The sequence below is a fragment of the Macaca thibetana genome, chromosome 7 (genome assembly GCF_024542745.1).
Source record: "Macaca thibetana thibetana isolate TM-01 chromosome 7, ASM2454274v1, whole genome shotgun sequence".
Lineage (NCBI taxonomy): Eukaryota > Metazoa > Chordata > Mammalia > Primates > Cercopithecidae > Macaca > Macaca thibetana.
This window is the reverse complement of record NC_065584.1, coordinates 107263823-107288964: the sequence shown is the minus strand read 5'-3', so window position 1 is coordinate 107288964 and position 25142 is coordinate 107263823. Positions and strand designations below refer to the sequence as shown.

The 25142-nt window shown below is 43.3% G+C and overlaps 1 protein-coding gene across 4 annotated transcripts in view; it reads right to left on the bottom strand.

Moving 5' to 3' along the window:
- Positions 1-25142, bottom strand: part of SH3GL3 (SH3 domain containing GRB2 like 3, endophilin A3) — a 447963-nt gene that overhangs the window by 161105 nt on the left and 261716 nt on the right. For all 4 annotated transcript variants that reach the window (XM_050796192.1, XM_050796187.1, XM_050796191.1 and 1 more), the window contains one exon: positions 3673-3873. In XM_050796192.1, the coding sequence (XP_050652149.1) occupies positions 3673-3717 (45 nt within the window). In that variant the 5' untranslated portion in view covers positions 3718-3873. Of the gene's footprint in view, positions 1-3672; positions 3874-25142 lie in introns of those variants that run through there.

Here is a 25142-nt window from a genome sequence, read left to right as displayed (position 1 = left end):
CTACAAGCACTGTCCTTTAATCTCTGGCATGTGTTGCTGAGTCACATGACGGAAGTTAAAAGGCAGAAAGAAGTAAATTTAGCATGGAGCCCACAAATGTCATCAGTAGATGGTTAGTCTTGGGAGAGAAGGAGAGGAGGAGAAGAGATGAAACTGGTCCCTAGGCTTTTATGGGATGCGGAACAAGAACGCTGGAAGACAAGAAGGTCCAGAAATGGAAAGAATATGGCTATTGGTACTTTCCAGGTCAGAGCACACACAGGTGTGCCCTGAACTTCCTTCTTCAACAATAAATGCTGTCAAGAAAAATTACTACGAAATAAGCATACAAATACAAATCAGTGAGTGGAAACACAAATGTAATTATTGTAAGCTATATTTTTATTGGTGAGGCACCACGTTTAACAAGAAACCACAATGCCATAGCTATGCTATTTGTATTTATTTATAACAGCTCAAGCTACATCTCTACCAGAAGAGTAAACAGCTCTGTCAAAAAAAAATCTTGTCAAGAGAAAAAATATTTAACTATGCACTTGAAAAATTTGGGTTCTAGTCTCAAATGTTGAAACTTAGAATTAAATTTTTTTGTTAACTCAACTTATATTCTTCTCATTTTAGCATATTTCTTCCTCTTTCCTGTTGGTCTCCGTGCGCTGCCAAAATGATGCATAATCCCCAGGGTTTACGGTTGTTCATTCTCTGTAAAGCAGGGTTTTTTTCCCCCAGAGATAGGGAAAGTATCAGGAAAAAAGGAACAGTTAACCAGGTTATAGTTAATTTTACCTTGCCTATCTTTCAGAAAACTAATCTCAGTTTGCCATGGTCCTGGATCCCTTATCTGTAAAAGGTCCACTTTATCATCTTTGTCTTACTCTGAAATGCTTACATTACTTAAGAATTTCAGCACTCAGATGTCTACATACATACACACCCAGAGACACAGAGACATACGCATATCACTTTATTGAGATATATTTCACATACCATACAATTCTCTTAAAGTGTAAAATCCAATGGTTTTTAGCATATTCACAGAGTTGTGAAACCATTGCCACAATCAATTTTATAACAGAAACATAGCTTCTAAATTCCCTGAGTCATCATACAGATAGAAACCAAGGTCCACATGGGTTAAGTTATGTTCCCAAGGTTACAGAGCTGGTCAGTGGCTGAGCCAGACCTAGATCCCTGGAAATTATTTCAGCCATTGACATCATCTGGGGCTCCCTTCCCCTGCCTGGGGAAAATTCTGTATGAATTAAAACCTGCTGTTAAAATGTCTGAGAAAAACATCTGGCATTTTTTATTATTGCGCTCCCTCATATTATATTAAACCGATCTGATTTCTCCACCAAATTGTTGCATTGCAAGATTTCTTAGAAAGACTTCTAGAACATATTAAAACATATCTACTGAGTACTTTTAACCACAAAACATGGCTAGGAAGCCCAGAGAGAATCTGTGATGTCTCTCCTTTCAGGTTAAGACATAAATTATTTCAGCTCTTGCAAAAAATAAAAAAAAAAAAAGACTAAATTAGACCTTCTGCTCATTTCATTTTTAATGGACTGATTACAGATAGTTAAACCAAACTACCCATGACTAGCAAAATATTTCTCCAATGCCAATAACTTCCAAGGATTTCAATCATTCATTCTGGTTACTGGTCAGAAACCAACTTAAATCACCCAAGGGCTTACATTATCTCTGAGATTTGCTTATCTTTCAGATTTGCTCCTATGAAGTCCATAACCAATAAAGGAAAAGTTTTTGAAAGAGTAGGCTTATTTCCTGCCAATGCTAAGGAAGCCAGTGTAACAAGCACAGCCAGCGATTACTCTGGCACTGCTCTGCCCACAGCAGCACTCGGCCTCCTGGCTGTACCAGCTGAGAGCACTCCACAATACCTAGCTCACAGAAGCACTTGTTGATTGCTCCTGCCTTTAAATGCCCCCCTTCCATGATGTTCTTCTCTCTCCTGTAACCTACCAGTTTTTTCTTTCCTGTGTTGTGCCACCCCAAAATTTCATCTATTCAATAAATATTTATTGAGTCGTCACTGCTCATCAAGTATTGGGCTAAACATTGTCCCTAAATGTGGGTGCTCTCTAGAGTCTGTCTTTAACTCACTGTGCCTTTTCTCACTTTTGTCTACACACACATTTTAAAATCTCCGTTTAGGCTGGAAATCACCAAAAATCTGTAGCTCCAGTACCAGCCTCACCCCCTGAGCTCCAGGTCAGGATATGCACCCCAACCCAGGCCAGTGACATCTGAATGTCCCAGAGACCCCTCAAAGTCCCTGGGTTCAGCGGTGAATCCATCATCTCCACCCTCGCATGAATAGCCTCTCCTCCAGGGCCCCTTAACACCCTGAATAGCAGCACTGTCTACCCAGTGCCCACAGCCATAAACAGCATCACCCAGTTTCCATATGGAAAGAGTGGGAGTGAGGGGACAGCAGTGCCCTTCAACCTGGAATTGGGGCTAGAGGAAGAGAATCTTCTAATTCCAGTTGCTTTCTATGGGCCAACTTGTGGGAGAAGCAGGATGAGACCTCACCACAAATGTGGACGTTGAATGAAATCTGTCTACCCTGGCTCTAGCAAAATGGGGGCTGGGGTTGGGGAGAGAGGTGGTGAGAAGCAACAGACCCAGCGGTGCTGGTGGGGAACAGGTTTTACAACATGAGCTCTGCCATAGCTGGAAGAGCCTGCAATGTTGATGTTGAAAAACAAATTTGCTTGTCATCAACACACACACACACACATCAATTTCATAACACACACACACACACACACACATCAATTTCATGTCTCCCCGCCTGTTTTCCTGTTTCCTCTGCTCAGAACGGCTTTCCTCCTATCCTCCCACACCCTCAACCATAATTCCTCCTCATACTTAATTCTCAAATGACATGTCTCCTCCTCCGGGAAGCTCTCCCTGACGCCCCCACTGTGTTATTTGCCATCCTCTGTGCGTGGAGGTGTGTCTAGCACTGTTTGTTTACGTGTCTGTCTCCGTGTCTCCCCTGCAGGCTGTCAGCTCTTTGAGAGCAGAAGCCTAATGCCCAGCCTCAGGCCCACACCGGGAAGACGGTGGGGAGGGGAAGGACTGCGGTGGAGAGCCCCAGCCAGGGAGCCGGGCACAGTCCAGCCGGGACCATTTCGAGGCGCGCGCGGGGAGCTCAGCGGGACCCAGCCAAGCGCCAAATACACAGCATCTCTGGAGACGCCGGTGGCCGGTGGAGGATGGGCCCCCCACGAGGCGCTCCCAACCAAACGGCTGGAGACTAGGGGGAGGCCCTGTAGGCATCGAACTCCCTGTGGTCGTCCTCCCCTTGCGCGGGGTAGGGGCCTCCCCACGCCCACTCCGTCTCCGCCGCCCGAGTCCCCGCGGCCGCCACCTCTGCCCTCCGCGACGCAGAATCTCTCCGATTTACAACGGCCCAGGGCAAAGCCGGGGGCCAGGGAATGGGAAGGAGAAGGCGCCAAGACGCCGAGGAGAAACAGGCGGCCCCTCACCCCACCCTCGCGCCCTCCTAGGCGGGAAGAAATTGAGCCTCGAGAGAGGCCCTTCAGGGAACAGGAGTCCCAAAGGCCCGGGAGCCTCGGGGGGGCCGCAGCCTCCGCGTCCCCCTCCCTCCTTCCCTCCTCTGCGCCTCCCTACCTGGCTGGCTTTGTGGAACTGCTTCTTCAGCCCGGCCACCGACATCGCGACTGCGACCGGCCGGGGCGAGGTGGTCTCAAGGCTCGGCCGGGCCACGCGGCCGCGACACGCTCGGGGAGCGGGAGCCCGGGCCGGTCCCCGCGCGGCTGGGCTCCGCCGAGCCCGCCTCCCACGGCCACGGCCACAGCCACAGCCGCTGTCACACTCGCACACACGCGCGCACGCCGATGGCAACACTGCGTTCCAAAGCCCCTGCACAGCCCATTGGCCAAGCCGCAGCGATATGCAAATGAAGCCGTTGGGGCCGCCCACGCTTCATTGTTGCGTTGAGACCTGGGCGACTGGAGCCGCGCAGAAGACCGGCCTGGGAAGCTGGGCGTGGGGATGGATGTCTTGGGGGTCGGGGGAGCACAGCCGCACAGTGCTTCTTGCTGGGCGCGGGACGGTATAGATCTAGCTCTGAGATTGTCATGGGTACCGGGAGAGAGATCAGTTCTCTCTGCTTCTGGGTCTTGGTGCGAAACCGGCTTTGGCTCACAGGCAACATCGCCTCCCTCCGGCGAATTTTCGCTAGGTGTATGTTTAAGAAAGGAAGGCTCCACGTGCAGGTTTGTTACATATGTATACTTGTGCCTTGTTGGTGTGCTGCACCCATCAACTCGTCAGCACCCATCAACTCGTCATTTACATCAGGTATAACTCCCAATGCAATCCCTCCCCCCTCCCCCCTCCCCATGATAGGCCCCGGTGTGTGATGTTCCCCTTCCCGAGTCCAAGTGATCTCATTGTTCAGTTCCCACCTATGAGTGAGAACATGCGGTGTTTGGTTTTCTGTTCTTGTGATAGTTTGCTAAGAATGATGGTTTCCAGCTGCATCCATGTCCCTACAAAGGTTATGCACATGTACCCTAGAACTTAAAGTATAATAATAATAAATTTTAAAAAAAAAAGAAAGTAAAGTGGAAGATAATTTTGTACTAAAAGAAGCCACATTTTGGAACACAATTTGCTTTAATTCACTCTGTGTGTGTGTGTGTACCTTTTATAGCTATATCTAGGCATTTTTTAAAAAACCTTAGAAGTAAATCATAAACTTCTTGATTATCTTCTTACATATTAAAGTCTAATAAATATATTTATTTGAAAGAAAAAAAAAAAAAAAAAGAAAGGAAGGCTCCGAAATGCGCCTAGGGAGGGAGAAATGCAACTGGATGGGGGACCTGTGGGAGGAGGAAGCGGTCTGTGGGTGACAGGCTTTCTTCTCTCTCCGCGCGGTGCTCTGGGTGCAATCTGCTCAGATTATTTTGGTCTTCTGGGAGCCCTAGAGTTACGGAGTAATTTTCTAATAAATACGGTGCTAGCCCACTTAGTGCTCTGAGCCCACTGTCAACTGCACTAAAAGCAACTATCTCCAAGGTGCTGTAAACAGCTCATTGCAAATCCGGGGGAGTCCACCAGACCAGGGTCCCAGCTCCCTCAGTAACCCCTACCAGCTGTGTCAGTTACAGTCCATTTGCACAGGGTCCAGAGGTCGGCGCACTCGACAGCCAAACCCAGCCAGGGACCTGGAGCATTGCGTTGACCTCTTGTCAGAGCTGTCCCCAGTAGGTACAGCATCTTCGCTGAATCTGGCTTCCAAAGGTCCCGAGGATTCCCAAGACCTAGAACATACATTTGACAACGCTTCACACTGAAAAACAAAAACATTTCCCACCTTCAGTCTCTTTTTGGGCCCTTACCAGGTCCCATCTGGGGTGACCAGCAGTCCTGTCTGCCCTGGACACTTCGGGTATATGCCTGTGCCCTGGTGTCCACCTGCCATAACATTTCTCCAGACAAAAGTCATGCAGTTCCTACCCTAGCCGTTAGCTCCCAGTGCCCAGCTAGTCCTAACCCTGACTTCATCCTAATGACAACTGGGCAAGTGAGTACACACCTCTCTGGGCCTTGGTTTCCTCACTTCCATTTGGAGCATGTAGACTGGAATAAACAGTGTTCCTCCTCTGATACTGGGAAAAAAATGCTTGAACTTAGTGGAGGCCCTGGGATAAGGACAGCCAGTCAGAGGGTTAATGAGCATGACTTGGGTGAGTGCTGTGGGCTTACCTGCCTGACACCAGCCACTGATAGATAACTAAAAAGTGTGAGGGTGATGACAGCTGGGTCAGAATGGCAGAGCAAGATGACCTGTCCACACAACAGTCCAAATGCCTCTCAACAGTAGGCTGCACTGCAGGCCAACCACTATGTAAGGCAGAAAGCCAGCTGCAGCTGGAGTCCAGGACTGGCGGGTCTCTCTTGTCCTGGGCTATTCAGGGCTGCTCAGCTTCTTCTTTCTGCATGCTCCAGAGGGGTTTAAATAGCACCGGTTTTATGGTGCCTCCCCCTAGACCAATCTGGCTCTGTGCCCTTTGGGAGGGGGGGTGCTTTTTTTAAATAGCTTATTGGCATTTCCTCCACAGTCGTTAGTACATTCAAGTTTCCCACTTCAGTTAATTTTGGTAATTTATCTTCTTCATTAATCAAGTATAGAGTTGCAGATCATACTTTTTAAACTTCAGAATCTTTCATATACATTTTCTTCTTTGTAAAAGTTTTTGTGGTTTGTCTTAATTTTTGCAGTGAATAGATTCATTGGAGGTTTGCTGATTTTATTGGTCTTTCAAAATATTTTTGAATGTACTCAATCATTGCTATAGAATTTTCTCTCTCATTGATTTTTCTTTCATTATTCTTACACATTCCTTCCTTCAGTGTTGTTCAGAAGACTAGTGAGAGTTTGAAGGTTTTAACAATAGAAACTGACTCTAGCTAACGTATGCTGGAAAATAATGTATTGGAGAAGGATGTCAGGCAGCCCAGAGATTCACAGGAGGGGTGTACAGAACAAGGTGGAGGGGATGAGCAGCAAGTAGGAATCTGAGCACTGAGATCCACAGGGTGTCCAGGAACAGCTTTATTGGGATGCGCTGGCTCTGTCACTGAACACTGGCCATGGCTACCAGAATATGAAGGCTGCCCTTTCAGGCAGTGACTCCAGCTGCAAAGTAGCAGGGGCAGCATCTGATTGGTGGATTCACTCCATGGCAGATTTCCGTACTATAGGAAGAAGCTTCAGAGGTTAGGCAGCCAAATTTTATGTATATATAATATATACATTCTTTAATATATATCATATGTTAGAGAACATAGATATTAGATAATATATATAAAAATATTATATGTGAGCAACAACAAATGCCCATTAAAGTATATTTGGGTATCCTTAATCTCCTATGTCTTTTATTTATTTTTTCAAAACTATAAATTTTCCTCCTGAGTATGGCTTTGGTTTCATACCTTGTTTTCATGAATAATATGGATCTCCTATTTTCTAATTACACGCCTGTAGCCATTATAGTTTTGAGTTCCTCTTTGATCCAAATGTTATTCAGGACAATTTTTTAAAAAGCTTTTCTAGGCCGGGCATGGTGGCTCACGCCTGCAATTTCCAGCTCTTTGGGAGGCCGAGGTAGGCGGATCATGAGGTCAGGAGATCGAGACCATCCTGGCTAACATAGTGAAACTCTGTCTCTACTAAAAACACAAAAAATTAGCCAGGCATGGTGGCAGGCACCGGTAGTCCCAGCTACTCAGGCGGCTGAGGCAGGAGAAGGGCATGAACCTGGGAGGCGGAGCTTGCAGTGAGCGGAGATCGCACCCCTGCACTCCAGCCTGGGCAACAGAGTGAGACTCGGTCTCAAAAAAAAAAAAAACACAAAAATTAGCTGGGCATGGTGGTGCACGCCTGTAGTCCCAGCTACTCGGGAGGCTGAGGCAGGAGAATCGCTTGAACCCAGGAGGTGGAGGTTGCAGTGAGCCGAGATCATGCCACTGCACTCTAGCCTGGGTGACAGACTGAGACTCTGTCTAAAAACAAACAAACAAACAAACAAACCAAAAAACCTTTTCTAGGAGGTTTGATTTTTTAAATTTTATTCTATGTTAAATTCTAGACTTGTGATACTATTGTTAAATAACATATCTTGAAAAGGTTTTTTTTTAAACATAGCCTGTTGTTTCATTGTAAACACATATCATAGGGGTTGGAAATACTGTTCATTTTCCATTTCAAACATACAGATGTTTAGTTCATCTGTAACAGGAGTGTGTATTCTACACAGCTTCTAGCTCAGAGGAAGATTTCCAAGTCATGCTAGCTAGAGCCCCCTTGGCCAGCTCAAGGCTTTCCCCTTCACATCACCATCACCCTTCAATCACCAAGGGCCCACAGCTCCTCTGTTTACGGAAGGGGTGTACAAGTGTATACAAGTATCCTAGACTGTTTGACAGATTTGTCTACATATGGAATAAAACTGATGGGGACTGGGAAGTGTCCTGAGGCACAGACACACATCCCTATGAACTGAAGGAATTTTGGGCATTTGGTGATCTTCACAAGTCAATGACAAGAAGGACACTGTGGTTGTCTCTGGCACTCTGCCAGATGGCCCATATTCTGGCAGAGGTTTGAGTGTTCTCTTATGCTCTTTTTCTTTTTTCTTTTTTTTTTTTTTTTGGAGATGGAGTCTCGCTCTGTTGCCCAGGCTGGAGTGAGGTGGTGCAAACTTGGCTCACTGCAACCTCCACCTCCTGGGTTCAGGTTATTCTCCTGTCTCAGCCTCCCAAGTAGCTGAGACTACAGGCGCACGCCACCATGCCCGGCTAATTTTTTTGTGTTTTGGTAGAGACCAGGTTTTCCTGAGCTGAGGCAATCAGCCCACCTCAGCCTCCCGAAGTGCTGGAATTACTGGCGTGAGCCACTGCTCCCAGCCTATGCTCTTTTTCTTGTGGCCTTTGACTCACCTCCTTTCTCTTTTCTGGTCCACAGAGTGCTATGCTAGTACACATTGACATTCATCTGTCTTATGCCTAGGCCAGCTTTTGAGTCTGATGAGTATTTGCATTCTGTAGCGAGTGACTCATATCTATCTGGGGGGCAGGGTCGGGGGGCAGAAGAATTCTGGGTAGGAGTTAGAAAGGGAGGGAAGCATGCTTATTAATGTTCAAAATATCCCATCATATATCTCATAAATCAGGTCTGAGCATGTTCAAATGCTCTGTGTTTCAATATTTTTCTACTTTATTTGTCAAAGATAGAGTGGTATGATATTCTTCTCTACAATCTCTTGCTACAATTGTGATTATGTCTGTTGCATGTTATATTTGGGACTTTTGCTCTAAACATTTCAGTGCTATGGTATTCTACTTATGGGTATTTATTATTGTCATATTTTCCTTGTCGATTTTTTCTTTTATCTGTAGAAAAAAAACATATTTTCTCCTACTTACAGCTTTTTGCCTTCTGTTTTACTTTGCTGCATACCCATATTTGTATCCTTACTTTTTGTGTATATGTGCTTATCTCTTAATTGGTGCTTTACTTTTCGTTTTGTTGTAGACACGTGCTCTTATAAACAGAATAAAATTTAATTTTGTTTCTGGACCAAAATATGTCTTTGCCTTTTCCTAGAGAGATTTAAGCATTTATATTTATTACAAAAAGAAAAATATTGTCAGCCGGGCCCGGTGGCTGAAGCCTGTAATCCCAGCACTTTGGGAGGCCAAGACGGGTGGATCACGAGGTCAGGAGATCGAGACCATCCTGGCTAACACGGTGAAACTCCGTCTGTACTAAAAATACAAAAAACTAGCTGGGCGAGGTGGCGGGCGCCTGTAGTCCCAGCTACTCGGGAGGCTGAGGCAGGAGAATGGCATAAACCCGGGAGGTGGAGCTTGCAGTGAGCTGAGATCCGGCCACTGCACTCCAGCCTGGGTGACAGAGCGAGACTCTGTCTCAAAAAAAAAAAAAAAAAAAAAAAAAGGAAAATATTGTCGTTGTGTGGTATGTTATTATTTTTCTTCTACATAGTTCCTTTTGGCAGTTTTTTTTGGGGGGGTTTTGTTGTTGTCGTTGTTGTTTTGAGACAGGATCTTGCTCTGTTACCCAGGCTCTGGAGTGCAATGGTACAATCATGGCTCACTGCAGCCGCAACCTGGGCTCATGTGATCCTCCCACCTCTCCCTCCCAAGTAGCTGGGACTACAGGCACATGCTACCACACTAAGCTAACTTTTTAATTTTTTGTACAATGGGGTCTCACTATGTTGCCCAGGCTGGTCTCAAACTCCTGGGCCCAAGTGATTCTCCTGCCTTGGCCTCCCAAAATGTTGAGATTATAGGCATAAGCCATCATGCCCAGCCATAGTTCTTTCTTCTATGATTATTATCTATTATTCAGATTTTCTTTGCTTTTTCTTCCTCTTTGCTTTTGGAAATTGTTCATCTAATCTTTACTCAATGAGTGATTACCACTTACCTAAAATATATTTGAATTTATATTCTCTATCAGCATCAATAATTAAACACTTTATGGAAGCCACAGCATGACTAGAATGAGCCATGGTCAGGGCACATCCACTAGGGCCACCTCATCACCTCCTTCTACTCAGCCCGCCTCCTGCTCCATATGAGAACCCTTGAGCAGAGACCAGAATGGGCCCAGTACCTTTTGTCTGAAACAGCAAATGAACCAGGAGGAGACTAGGGTGCAGAGTGTTGGTTTTAAGACATGAGGGCAAAGATGGAGTGAAGACAATTTAAAAACAAGTTTTGAAATAAAAGATTTGTGAACTTGTTTTAAATTCAAAATATTTTCATAAGTATATATTTTCTATTATACAATAACATTTAAAGAAAATTTGGAAATTATCAAAAAGTAAAAGGATGGAAAAACTACCTTTGGAATCATATCTGAAGCAATCGCTCTTAATATTTTGGTATATTTTGCTTGTAGAGATTCTTCCTGTGCAAAATTTAAGCATAACAGTGTCATGACTATGCATACTATATTTTCTTTGTTCTCCTAGTTAACTGAGCATTTCCTATATTGTCTGGTCTTCACACACAACATTTTAATGACCATTTAAACCAATGTAGATATATCAAATTATAATTGTTTATTTTCCATTAATACACAGTTAAAGGTTCCCACCCCCCATATTTTTCATGATTTAAATAATGCCACATTAAACATCTTTTTCCATATTAAAGTTTTCTTTCTATATTTAGGAATGGACTTTCTTCAGAATGGACTCCACTCTGAGATGTAAAATCAGTGCATCAAAGAATTTGAACAATCCTAAATACTATATATATACACACACACACACATATATATAAAAAATGCAGTTTTCATTGCTCCCATGATACACAGTCATTAGAGAAGCATCTTGTAAAAAAAAATTTAAAAAAAGGCAGGGGGAGAAGAAAGGAGGCAAAGAAACATGGATATGGGATTTGTGTCTTCTATTTGCCTGAATTGAATTTAATGTCATTAAAAAACTCATTGGCCAAGTGCAATGGCTCACACTTGTAATCCCAGTGTACTTCGGGAAGCCAACGCGGGTGGATCACTTGAGGCCAGGAGTTGGAGACTAGCCTGGGCGGACACAGCGAAACCCCATCTCTACCCAAAATACAAAAAAATTAGTCGGGCGTGGTGGTGCATGCCTGTAGTCCCAGCTACTCAGAGGCTGAGGTGGGAAAATCACTCGAACTTGGGAGGCGGAGGTTGCAGTGAGCTGAGATTGCACCACTGCATTCCTGCCTGGGCGACGGAGTAAGACCTGTCTCAAAAAAAAAAAAAAAAAAAAAAACACAAAAAACAAAAAAAAAACAACAACAACTCATCAACATGTAGCCTAACACAAGCTCCAGATTGCAGTGCCTGGCAGACCTCGGAGAGCCAAGTTCAAATATGAACTGATGCCTTCTATTAACCTTAAAATGTTAGGCTAACCTTGACCTCTCTACTTCTAGCTTTCTCTCCCTCTTTTTTTTCCTGGAAAAAAAAAAGAAAAAAATCTCTCACCCGAACTTTCTTCTCAGGAGGCCTCCTGGCTTACTTGTGCATGAAAGGGTGGGGCTTTGGCCCACTAACTGCATAACAGTTGTGCAGTGTGCCAAGTATTTAGATAAACCAGATCTAGAAGCATTATTTCTCTCAGTTGAATTCCCTTACATACCTGGCTGCAGCAGAAAGCTGAAAGCACAGATACCGTTTTTGCTTTCCTTGTAACTTCGTAAGTGGGTTTTTTTTTCCCCCCCACATCTGGGAAAGATGTGTGCCCACCGATGAGGTAACAGCAGACATGATGAATCCCAGATGTTGAACATGGCAATTTGCCTTGAACTCACAAGATCACAACTGGGAGCAAATGTATAGATTTTCTTTGCTTATTGTTTTACATGAAGCTGAGGGAAAATCAATTGACTGTTAAGAAAAGGCCAGAAAGACTTTTCATTTTAAAATGTAGAGGAAAAATCTGAAGTATTTTTATTTGTTTAAAAATGAGGATGGGGCCGGGTGTAGAGGCTCACGCCTGTAGTCCCAGCACTTTGGGAGGCCGAGGCAGGCCAATCACTTGGGGCCAGGAGTTCGAGACCACCCTGGCCAAATAGCGAATCCCTGTCCCTACTCAAAAATACAATTGATTGGGTGAGGGCGGGTGTGGTGGCTCAGGCCTGTAATCCCAGCGCTTTGGGAGGCCGAGGAGGGCAGATCACGAGGTCAGGAGATTGAGATCATCCTGGCTAACAAGGTGAAACCCTATCTCTACTAAAAAATACAAAAATTAGCGGGGCGTGGTGGCGGGCGCCTATCGTCCCAGCTATTTGGGAGGCTGAGGCAGGAGAATGGCGTGAACCTGGGAGGCGGAGCTTGCAGTGAGCCGAGATGGCGCCACTGCACTCCAGCCTGGGTGACAGAGCGAGACTCTGTCTCAAAAAAAAAAAAAAAAAAGTAGTTGGGTGTAGTGGCACTTGCCTGTAATCCTAGCTTCTTGGGAGGCTGAGGCACGAGAATCACTTGAACCCGGGGCAGAGGTTGCAGTGAGCCAAGATAGCACCACTGCACTCCAGCCTGGGTGACAGAGCGAGACGCTGTCTCAAAAAAAAAAAAAAAAAAAAAAGAAACAAAGGATGGGGTAAAGGGCACCCTGCACAACTGCTATGCATCTCAATAGTAAAGGCAAAAGGGAATTAATGCATATCACAGTTATCTACAATACTTGACTCTGCTTTTCTGGAATTTATAAACAAACATTCAATTAGAATTCTGGGTCATGCTGTAATTCCAACTAGCCTTTGTCAGTTACATAGGTGCCGTTTTACATTTCCATATTTTACCCCAGAGGATTTATTTTTCACTTCTAATAGAGATGCATCAAGTTTGTGTTGGGGATCAGGAATTAGCCGAGCGACGCAGATGGCCTTCATAAACCCCTGCTGCCACCTTGTGGTGTTGCTGAGAAGCGACAGAGGTAAGCCTTTCTGAACCATGAGTCTATAGTGGTTAATTTCATGTCATTTACTTCTACCTTTAAAAAAAGCACACTAGCATCTTGAGTCTTGACACAACAGCTCATTTTAATGGTGTGGTGTGCAAAAACGTTGCCACAGAAATTTTCAGTTCTTACTGGAAGAATCTCAAGAAGGGCTGTCCCATCCCTGTGGCATTAGCCAGATAGGTAGAAGAACACATAGAGAATGGTGTCAAGCTACCAGAGGAAGAATTCCGAGAAAAAGGAAGTGACCACTAGAGTCAATTGTTACAACAGCAGCCCCTGGTATAGTGAGGTGGCTCACACCTGTAATCCCAGCACTTTGGGAGGCCAAGGCAAGAGGATCACTTGAGCCCAGGAGTTCAAGGCAGCAGTGAGCTATTATTGCACTCCAGCCTGGGCAATGGAGAGAGACTCTGTCTCTAAAAATCAACAAAAACAACAAAAAGCACACAATGCCATCATTTTCTATCTATTCCTTCTACTCACTTTATTCCCTTCCGTAGCACTTTATCTACCTGATGTTTTAGTATATATATGTACATATATACACATACATATATATATATTTTAGGTTGTCATTTATGTCCCACTACCAGAGTGAGTGAAAGCACTGTTAAGCAGCACTGCCCAATAGAACTTTCTATGATAATGGAAATGTTCTCTATCTTTGCTGTCCAATACTGGCAACCACTACCCAACTGTGGCTATCAATCACTGAAAAGTTGATAATGGAGGCTTTCCATTTTTAATTTAATTTTAATTAATTAAAATTTAAATAGCTACACGTGGCTAGTGCTACTGTGTTGGACAACGCAGTTTTAGAAGGGCAAGGGAATTAATCTGCTTTGTTTACTGCAGCCTCCCAATACCAGAGAATAGCTGGAGTCCTAGAGCTGCTCAATAAACATAAATATTCAGTTAATGAATAAGTAACTAACCACGAATAGAGCAGATGAGCACCTAAAGTAATGTATCAGATTTAACATGAAGTTGAGAGTGATGATTAAAGAAGAGTAGTGGTAAAAGTAGGTGGTATTGAAGGGCCAAGAAAATGTGAGAGGTCATTGTCATGTTGTGCATTCAGGGGGATGTGAGCAGTGGTCCTGCTAGTACTGACCTCCATGGAACGGTGTGTTTGCTCTGCAGCCAGAGGTTGCACTAACAGCTGGGAATCCTGCCGTGATGGTCAGCAGGGGAGGGAACACAGGAAATAGGGTCTTCTCATGGGAACATCTGGCTAGGTGTCCACAGCAGCCGTCACGAAAAACAGGAAGTTCCCATCTAATGTGGCCTTGTCCCTGATCTTGTGGGAGTCCTGGCCCCTTAAGAGCACTATGAGATTGATAACAGTGTCCTCACAGGTGGTGTAGGACCCAAGGAAGTTCTGTTAAATGCACGAGACATTTAATTAGTAGCATTATTACCTATGGCTTGATCCTTCTCAGGTCACTGGTCAGGGTTGCATAGAAATCTGTAGCCTTCATTGGCCATGGGAGATTGTTGCCCTAGATCCCAACAGTCCAAGCTTGCTAAACTCCTCTACCTGTCTACTCCAGGCACCAACTGGGACTAATGCTTTAACTGTGCCCATTGTCCCCATTTCCCTTTGAGAAAAAATGTCAAATTCTTTTTATAAAATACGCTAAATGAATTCATTGAAGACACCAATCATCAAGACTCAGAGGCAATAGATATGGAATTGTATTTTACTAAATTATTCTAAGAAAATCCAGAAAGAATGACACATTTAATTTTAAGGCCAAAATGCTTGCTGGGCTACTAAAAAGTGTGCTTTTTCCACCCATTTTTCTATGAGTCATAGAAAAAAATAAATAAATCCCCAGATTGACTTTGTATTTCTCTTTTCAACTGTCCTTATGAAAAGAAACTGTGGTTCTCTTTTAGTGTAAGATGCTGCTGCATTTGCAAAGGTAGCAGCAATGTACTTAGCATCTGGTATTTCAAGAATCTCCCCCTTGTGCTATGTGTGCCTCTAATCATACAAGGAAAGTTTAGACTGTGTCTATCCCTGGGTTGATTTGCATTTTAGTTAGTCTATTGCTGTTAGGATTATGGTCTATAGGGGGCAGCGAGGGACCTGAAAGTGATACAGTGGAGCTTTAAAATGCACACTGTCTGGGGTGATTCCATCGCTCTCTAAAGCAGTGCTTTACAATCTTTAATGTGCACGTGGATTCCCTCGGGCACTGGTTAGAATGCAGGTTGTGATTCCCTGGGTCTGCACAAGGGCCCAAGGCCTAAGCCTCTGCATTTCTACCAAACTCCAAGGTGATGACAGTGCTGCCGGCCCGGGACCACAGTTAGTAGCAAGGTTGTATGTGACAAGTCCCTATCAGTCTCACAGAAACCCAGGATGCAGCTTTTCTACTTAACATACCTTCGTTACGTGAATAGTGAACATGCACAGCCAAGAGCTCCTGAGTTCAATAAACTGACTGGATGGAAAACAGCTGAGTACCAGATATGTCTTTCCCTTGGCCATGGGGATGGCATTTTCTCTCTTCTGGGTTAGCATCTCTGCTGGTAAACTTCAGAGGCTGATATCATCATCACTCTGTCCCTGGTGAATATAAAATTCTGAGCCTGATTTTGCCAGATTTTTTCCAAGGAATAGAATATGCCCCAACCCATGAAGCACAGAACTAGTGGCCTGCAGCCACCTTCCACAGCCCAGGCCATAGGAGGCCCCTGGACGTGCGAGGGGAAAGAATTCACAGTGTGCACAGAACATGCCAGGTCCATGGTGCACTCTCATGGCCACTCTTTGAGATATGCGTGACCAAGTCAGGGATGAGGAGACAGAGCTCAGAAAGATGAAATGTTACGCAACAAAATGTGATTGACCTGCCTCACAGGCTGTGGCTACAGAAGCCCGCACATTGACCTAGAGAGAACCAGGACCTGGGTGCACTTGATTATTCCTTGCTCTAAAGCACACTAGGTTTCATTCATTGGTTCATTTATTTGACACACATTTATTAAGCGCCTAAAAGTGTCTGGCCTTGTGCTGGGAGCCAAGTCAGTAGAGATGAAGGTTTTTATTCTATAGAAGCTCACATTTGAAACACATGGGCAGGTTTCCGTAAAGTGTCCCATGTGGTCTTAGGAAAAGCAAGAGTCTAGAGAAGTGGCTGGAGTCTAGTGAGTCCCTGCCTCTGACTCCTTCAAGTGCTTTTCCCTGACCAGAGAAATGCAAGACTATTCATTTGGTATTACATGGTATGTATTTGGAGACTGGATTACTTTGTGCCTTAATGTGATCTTTATTTCACTTTATTTCTCCTCCCTACCAGACCCTGAGCTGGAAAATTTGGCTTAGTAAACCTGTGTTAGACCCACTGGCACTGTCCTATCCTTGTGGCTTTGCCTGACTCCTGACCCTTTCCTACCCACTCCCACTGGGGAAGGAGAGCCAGTGCAGGTGAAGTGATGGAGGACTTTCAGGGTGCCGACGCACACACTCCACACCCAGCCTCCTCGTGCTCTGCCAGCTCACTTTGATCAAGCTTCTGGAAGACGAAGTTTACCTTGCCTGCTTCTGTACACACACACACCCCTAGCTAGTACAGAACCTGACAAACTCTGCCCACACACAAAACAATTTTTGAGAAGCCATTGAATGACTTAAACCATGGGTTTGCAGAGCAGGAAGGTACTGACTTTAAAGTTCATTTCATTTTAGGGAAAACTGATGTAAGCTGTATGAAATCAGGATACTGTTTACCCTTAGGGGAGGCAGTCGTGACAGGAACGGGTCAGGATGAAGCCGTGGGTGCTGCTAATATTTGAGTTCTCAGTCTGTGTGCACACGAGGGTTAATTTTGTGAAAGTCCATTGTGTCCTATTCTTAAAATATGTGCGCTTTTCTATATGCGTGAAGAAACTATATTAAGTTCATAGCTTTTGACTAGATCTAGCAGCAAGTTTTAAAAGAGGAATTAAATAATAATGCTTAAATCAATGACAATGCACAAATGCCCTGAATTTTCTCCTTTGCAGGTCCATCACTTCTGTTTAAAAACAAAACAAATCACCAATCACCTAATCCTGGCCACCCCGTGCAATACATTTAAGGCTCAAAACTTCAAAAACAACCCGTCCTCTCCTGTTTTCCATTCTGCTTTTGCCCTTCCCCCGACTGATACTTGTTGGATGACCTCACCTGATTTCTATATAGAAAATTGTGTCCAGCTGGTGTTAGTTCCCTCCAGCCCGCTCATCTCCACTTGAATGTGATCCTGGGAACGCGTGTTTTCCTCTGATACTTCCTTCTGATTGTGAGGAAAGGGACCCCCATCTCATCTTCTCTCTGCAGCTCACTTCCAGGAAAGTTTGGCCCTCACACCTCCCCCTAGGAGGGGAGCATGCCCACCCTAAGGCAACAAATGCTGAATGTTCCAGACCTGGCCCCAGCTCATTTTCCAAGTTCTTCAATTTCAGGAAAATAATTTGAGACTCTTCTCTACCTTTGAAGGACATTGGTAGGGTTCTTTCCTGGGATTTGTGAGTTTATCTTTTATACAATCTTGACCCTTTGATTTTTGTCTTACATTTTCTTGATTTCCCAATATGGGGTCTATTTTAAGTGGCTCTGGAAGTTTGGATGTTCAGGCTCTTGCAAATAATTTGATTGAATGGACTGAAACACTCGAGTTTCCCTGAATACCTGAAACTTCTTAACTCTCTAAACTGAGTACTTTGGCTATGCAGTCTCAGAGTCCAAGGTCCAGCTCTTGTTTTTCTGTTCTTCACAAGACCCAGATAAAGTGCGTAGGAGAGAAGTACTAGTTGCCACCCGATCTGGGTCCCAACTTGCTGGAGGGCCCTGGAGAAGCTGTTCGTGTAAAAGCCAAAGCATCGATTCCCTTAATGACACATTTTTCTAAAATTTACAGTTGTATGATCTAGTTCACATATGACATAAGATTCCCACAGGCGCTTAACCTAGGGAGTGAAGTGTAAGTGTGCTTCCTTGAGTAGGCACCTTGTTCAATGCACAACCCATGCTTTTGGAGATTTTCGGTAACTTTTGATCATATCAATGACTATTTTTTAGCCAATCCTTCTAAGGGTACTTCAACTTCTGTCTCTAGTACACATTTAACAAATTCCTAGAATTTATATCCAATATATCAGCTATATCTCTTTGAAGTGTCTTACTTCCACTTTGCTGCCTAAAAATTGATTTTATAGAACTTGCTACACCTTAGAAAACTATTAAGCAAGTCGTGGCATACAGAGGGTTTATACCAAATTAATGAGGCCTGCCCAAATAGAATGAAAAGAGGCAAGAGCTATCACATAAGTTCATTCAGCTCCTTTGCACTTTTATTTATTTATTTGTGTACCTTTAAAAACAAAGAATTAGGGATCATAAAATTCTAAATTGATACATCCAACATTATTTACTTAAATTTTAAAAATATTTTTGTAATTTTTTTCCCTCCTCTATTTTCTTCCTAGAGCCCACTCCCTCTAGGCTAAGATAATTGAACAAGATGCTAATAATATTACCCAAGTCTTAGAAGAAGATAGACACTTTTCAGGATAATAAAACACAGGAGATATGCCAACAGCACAAGATATCTGATATATTTTAGGTAATCCACCTGGAGACCAGATGACCATAATGGCCTTTTTCCATCCCACCTGCAGGATCTGAGGCTCCCTTTACCCTGTCTCCAGCAGTGGATCTGGACAAAACAGGAAAACCCACTCCAAAGGGCTAATCCACAGATTGACAATGCACAGCCAGGGCCAGGGCCCAGGGAAAAGATGAGGGGTAAAAGGGCTGAGAGCAAGAGACGGAACGGAAGAGATCCAAGGGCATCTCTTTCTGCCTCCGCCCTGACAGAGTCATTATGGACTATGGGCACATGTGGAAGAGATACTGAGGAGACAGAGAAATATGATTGACTATAAAGGATGCCCCCAAACTTGGAATAAGGCCTACTACTCAGAAATGGTACATGGGGATAAGCTGAGTAGACTAATCCTTAACCACTCCTTTTACCCCAAATATAATCATGACAAAACAACATTTCGGTTAACAATGGACCACATATGCAATGGTGGTCCCATAAGATTTTAATACTGTTTTTGTTTCTTTGCTGCTTGTTTGTTTTTAGAGACAAGTCTCACTCTGTTACTCAGGCTGGAATGCAGTGATGTGATCACAGCTCGCTGCAGCCTCCAACTCCTGGCCTGCAGCGATCTGCCCACCTTACCTCCCAATAAGTAGCTAGAATTACAGGTGCAAGCCACCACACTCAGATAATCTTTTAAAACATTTTTGCAGAGATGGGGTTTCATTATGTTGCCCAGGCTGGTCTCAAACTCCTGGCCTCAAACGATCCTCCTCCCTCGCCTCCCAAAATTCTGGGATTATAGGTATAAGACACTGCACCAGGCCTAATACTGTATTTTTACTGTACCTTATTTATGTTTAGATACACGAATACTTACCATTGTGTTATAATTGCCTACAGTATTCAATATAGTAACATGCTGTACAGGTCTGTAGCCTAGGAACAATGGGCCACACTGTATAGGCTAGGTGTATAGTAGACTAGACCATTTAGGTTTGTACACGCATACCCTCATCATCACCTCATGATGCATTTCTCAGAACCTCATTGTTAATTAAGCATGACTTTAGACTGATTCTATCACTTGAACAATGAAGTTAAGAATTGATTGAAGGAGGTTTTTCACTTAACCAAGGCAGATGGAACACCATGTTTACCGCCACTTCTTCCCAAAATCTCATAGAAGGACACTAAAGGAATAAGAAGGAGAATGAGAGAGATGACAGACCAGAGATGTCAATCAAATTTGGGAAAATGTAAAGCAGTTGTATGAATGGTACCGACTTAGCTGTGAAAGCAGAAATCTGACTGCCTGCAGGGGAAGAGAAACTGGTAAAAAGGAACTGACTCCCAGCCCAGAAGCCTGGGAAGTTTCAGGAATTGAGACACAAGCATTTGCAAAGGGAAAGGACAGGACAGGTTAAGCAGTGCGAGTGAGTCCCTAAAAGCAGAACTCACTCCAGGAGGGCTGTCTGTAAGGGAAAACCAGGAAACTCGGATGTTACTTGAGTGTGTGTGACAGCATCAGAAATGTGTAAGACTTTTTTTCAGAATGTTCGGGGCTGAATCAGTGATAATTAATGTCTATAAAACTCAGCAAATAAAAAGTAAGACAATTATTTAAAATGGTATAAGTTAAATAAAATCATAATACATGCTCTAGCTATGAACAGTATTTTCATAATCATAATGACAACACAACATCTTCACTTGACAAAAAAAAAAAAAATGTGATATAGGCTGGGAGCAGTGGCTCATGCCTGTAATCACAGCACTTTGGGAGGCCAAGGTGGGCAGATCACCTGAGGTCAGAAGTTCTAGACCAGCCTGGCCAACATGGTGAAACCCCATCTCTACTAAAAATACAAAAAGTTAGCCAGGCGTGGTGGCAGGCACCTGTAGTCCCAGCTACTCAAGAGGTTGAGGCAGGAGATTCACTTGAACTCAGGAAGTGTAGGTTGCAGTGAGCTGAGATAGCACCACTGCACTCCAGGGTGGGCGATAGAGTGAGCCTCCGTCTCAAAATAAAAGTGATATAACTTCATTGGGAGGATGGGGAGAGGGAATGTATGGTGGTTTAGAAAGCATAATAGAATTCCAATCATAAAGTCAATAGATGATTTCTAAAATTTCAAAAATCATAAGCAGTAGTATAAACATGTTGTACAGAAATATTAAGATTTGAAAAAGAGAGACAGAAGAAAATCTTAGAAGAGTTTAAAGCATTTCTTCTGAGTAGGGAAGATGGAAAGCAGAAACTGAGGTTCCAGGAGACTAGAGTAGAGGACTACCTACTTTCCTATAAGTCACTCAGTATCATTTGTCTTTTAAAATTATACGCATATATTGCTTTGGTCAGAATTAAATTACTTTTTAAAAGGGAATTTGTTAGGCTTTTTTAAAATTAAGTGTGTGTGCACGTGCATGTGTGCTTTTGGTTGAGAAAGAATTAGACCACTACTTTGCTGCTCCTAATCACCAGCAGATGTGTGGAGTTCTTCATGGTATAAGAGGAGGATTGGAAGAGACCACAACATGTGACCAACCTAGCAGCGGACCAGTAAGACTGATTTGGTCTGCCGGCTACTCCTTTCTTTTCTATAACTTAAAGTGCATAGCTGCCTAGAATTAGAGAGCTGTGTTGCAGGGTCTAGCTATATTTGTTTGAATTCCATCGAACTGAGCCAAGCGGTACCTGCCTCGGAAGTTAAACAGATTGGTTCTCAGGGGTGAAAATAGCCCCAGGACAGGTGGTAATGTTGCATGGAAGGAGAAAAGATTATGTAGAGATAGCAGTGGTATCTGTGCTAGAGTTACTGAAAAGGCACCTGGTTTGAGAATGGATGTGTCAATTGAAGACTGGGATCACACCTTATTTTGCAATATGGAAGATGCTTCCCACACAGGCCTCCCAGAACATATGCAAGAGGAAGTAGTCCATAGAAACTAGTGGGTACAACTTCACTGTAGGGTGTAACTCTTTTTTAAAAGTTGAGTCAACTTCTAGAAGGATGGCAAATCTATAAACAAAATTGAGCTGGCCTTCCACATTTGCTGGTGTACTGACTAAGTGGGCTTCTTGGGTGCTTAATTAGTGTTTACACAGTATTTTGTTCATCCTTGATTTTAACCCATATATATATTCGTTTTAAAGGGAGTTTCTTATAGATAACATATAATTGGTTCTTCCTTTTTAAAATTCAATCTGACAATATCTTTTAGTTGGAGGCTTAGACCATTTACATTTAATGTAATCATTAATAAGTTTGGGTTTAAATCTACCATCTTTCTATTTGTTTTCTATTTCTCCCATTTGTTCCTCATTCTCTTTTCCCTCTTTTTCCATCTTCATCTGTGTTAATTATTACTTTTTAGGATTCCATTTCATTTCAACAAGTGGCTTATCAACTATAGCTTTTCGTTGTGTTTTGTTTTAGTAGCTGCTTTAGGTTTATAATATTCATCTTTAACAACATCACAGTCTCCTACAAATAATATCTACCACTTCACATATTACGTATGAAACTTACAACAGGGTACTTCTATTTTTCCCTCCCATCCTTCATGTTCTTCTTTTCTTACTTTTTATGTCTATATATATCATAAACTCCATAATATACTTTATTTTATTTGCTTTAAACAGTCAATTATTTCAAAATAAATTTTTAATGAAAAAATTGTATCTTTTTCTTTTCTTTTCTTTTTTTTTGAGATGGAGTCTCGCTCTGTTGCCCACGCTGGAGTGCAGTGGTACGATCTTGGCTCACTGCAAGCTCCACCTCCTGGGTTCACACCATTCTCCTGCCTCAGCCTCCCAAGTAGCTGGGACTATAGGCGCCCACCACCATGCCCAGTTAATTGTTTGTATTTTCAGTAGAGACTGGGTTTCACCATGTTAGCCAGGATGGTCTTGATCTCCTGACCTTGTGATCCGCCCACCTCGGCCTCCCAAAGTGCTGGGATTACAGGCATGAGCCACGGCGCCCGGCCGTGTATCCTATATTTACCCATGTTTACCATTTCCAGTGCTCTTTTTTCTTTTTCTTTTGTTCAAGTCTCAATTTCCATCTGGTGTCATTTTCCTTCTGTCTAAAAAAATTCCTGTTACATCTTTTGTGGTGCAGGTCTACTGGCAATGAATTATCTCAGCTTTTTTGTGTGGGAAAAAATTTTATTCCATACTTGTTTATGAAAGATACCTTCAGTGGGTATAAAATTCTAGGTTGACAGATTTCTTTCAGCACTTGAAACAAACCATTCCATTTTCTTCTGGCTTGCATATTTTATAACCCAGTAGTCTACAATTTTTCTTCTCCTAGCTTTGTTCCCTTGTTTGTAGTGTTCCTCTAATTTCTTTTGAATTTTTTTAATCCCTCATTTTCAGCAATTTTACTCTGATGCTCCTTACTGTAGTTTTCTTTGTCCTTTTTGGGGTTTGTTGAGTGTATTAGCTCAACAATATACCATAGATCGGTGGCTTAAACAAAAGACATGTATTTCTCCCTATTCTAGAGGCTGGGAAGTTCAAGACCAAGGTGCTGGTAGATTTGGTTCCTGGTGAGGGCTCTCTCCCTCATTTGCAGACAGCCAACTTCTTGCAATGTTTTTACATTGAAGATAGAGAGACAGAGAGAGAGAATGAAAGAGAGGCTGCACATGAGAGAAAGCAAGCCCACTCTGGTGACTTTCTTCTTATAAGGACACTAACCCCATCATAAGGGGCCCACCCTCATGAACTCATCTAAACCTAATTATCTCCCAAAGGCCTCCACCTCCAAATGCATCACATTAGGGATTAGGGCTTCAGTATAGGAATTTGAGGGGAACACATTCAGTACATAACGCAAAACCTCTTGGATATGTATGTTTATATTTTTAAATAAATTTGGAAAACTTGGGACATTATTGCTTCAAATATTTTTTATTGCCCTCTCCCTTTCTGCAACTCCTATTACACAATTCTCACAGGCTTTTTCTCAGTGCAATTCTGTCTGCCTTCTAGCTAGAGTGATTCTTTTTCTTAGAATCATTTACTGAGTTTTCTGCACAATTTTTTTTTTTCAATATAGTGGTGAGTTTTCCTTCCCCATTTTTTTTTCAAATTTTCAATGTATTTATTTATTTATTTATATTTATTTTATTTTATTTTATTTTTTTAGATCAAGTCCCACTCTGTCACCCAGGCAGAGAGCAATGGTGCGATCTCAGCTCACTGTAACCTCCGACTCCCGGGTTCAAGTGATTCTCCTGCCTCAGTCTCCCGAGTAGCTGGGATTACAGAAATGTGCCACCACACTCAGTTAATTTTTTTGTATTTTTAGTAGAGACGGGATTTCACCATGTTGGCCAGTGTGGTCTCGAACTCCTGACCTCAGGTAATCCACCGACTTTGGTCCCCCAAAGTGCTGGGGGTGAAGATGTAAGCCACCGCGCCCAGCCTTTTCAAAATACTTTAACGAGAAGCCAGTAGAGGCCGCATTGGGAATTGCTGACCAGACATTAATTTTGAACCAGAAGTTACCATCTTGCAGCCAGGCACAGTGGCTCACACCTATAATCCCAGCACTTTGGGAGTTCGAGGGAGGCAGGTCACTTGAGGTCGGGAGTTTGAGACCAGCCTGGCCAACATGGCAAAACCCCGTCTCTACCAAAAAATAGAAAACTTAGCTGGACATGGTGTCACATGCCTATAGTCCAGCTACTCCGAGGCTGAGGCAGAAGAATCACTTAAATCTGAGAGGCAGAGGTTACAGTGAGCTGAGATGATGCCACTGCACTCCAGTCTGGGTGACACAGTCAGACTCCTTCTCAAAAAAAAAGTTACTACCTTGCATTTCTGATTATTTTTTAAGATTTCTATCTTTTGTCCAACAATTATGTAATGCATGGCCTTCTATAATTTACCTCTTCATTGCAATTACACCATTTACTTATGTGAAAATATGTTCTTTGTTCCATTACTTTTTTTTTTTTTTTGAGATGGAGTCTCGATCTGTCACCCAGGTTGGAGTGCAGTGGCGCAATCTCGGCTCACTGCAATCTCCGCCTCCTAAGTTCATGCCATTCTCCTGCCTCAGCCTCCCGAGTAGCTGGGACTACAGGCGTGTGCCACTACACCCAGTTAATTTTTTGTATTATAATGAGGTTTCACCGTGTTAGCCAGGATGGTCTCTATCTCCTGACCTCATGATTCACTCACCTCAGCCTCCCAAAGTGCTGGAATTACAGGCATGAGCCACCATGCCCAGCCTGCTCCATTAAAATGTGTTGCATTTAATGCCATTTTATCTGATATTCACATTTCTGATTATTTATTTATTTACATATATATATATAGAGAGAGAGACAGGGTCTTGCTCTGTTGCCCAAGCTGGAGTACAGTGGCACAATCACAGCTCACTGCAGCATTGACCTCCCAACCTCCAGCGATCCTCCCACTTCAGCCTCCCAAGTAGCTGGAAACCACAGACCCTCA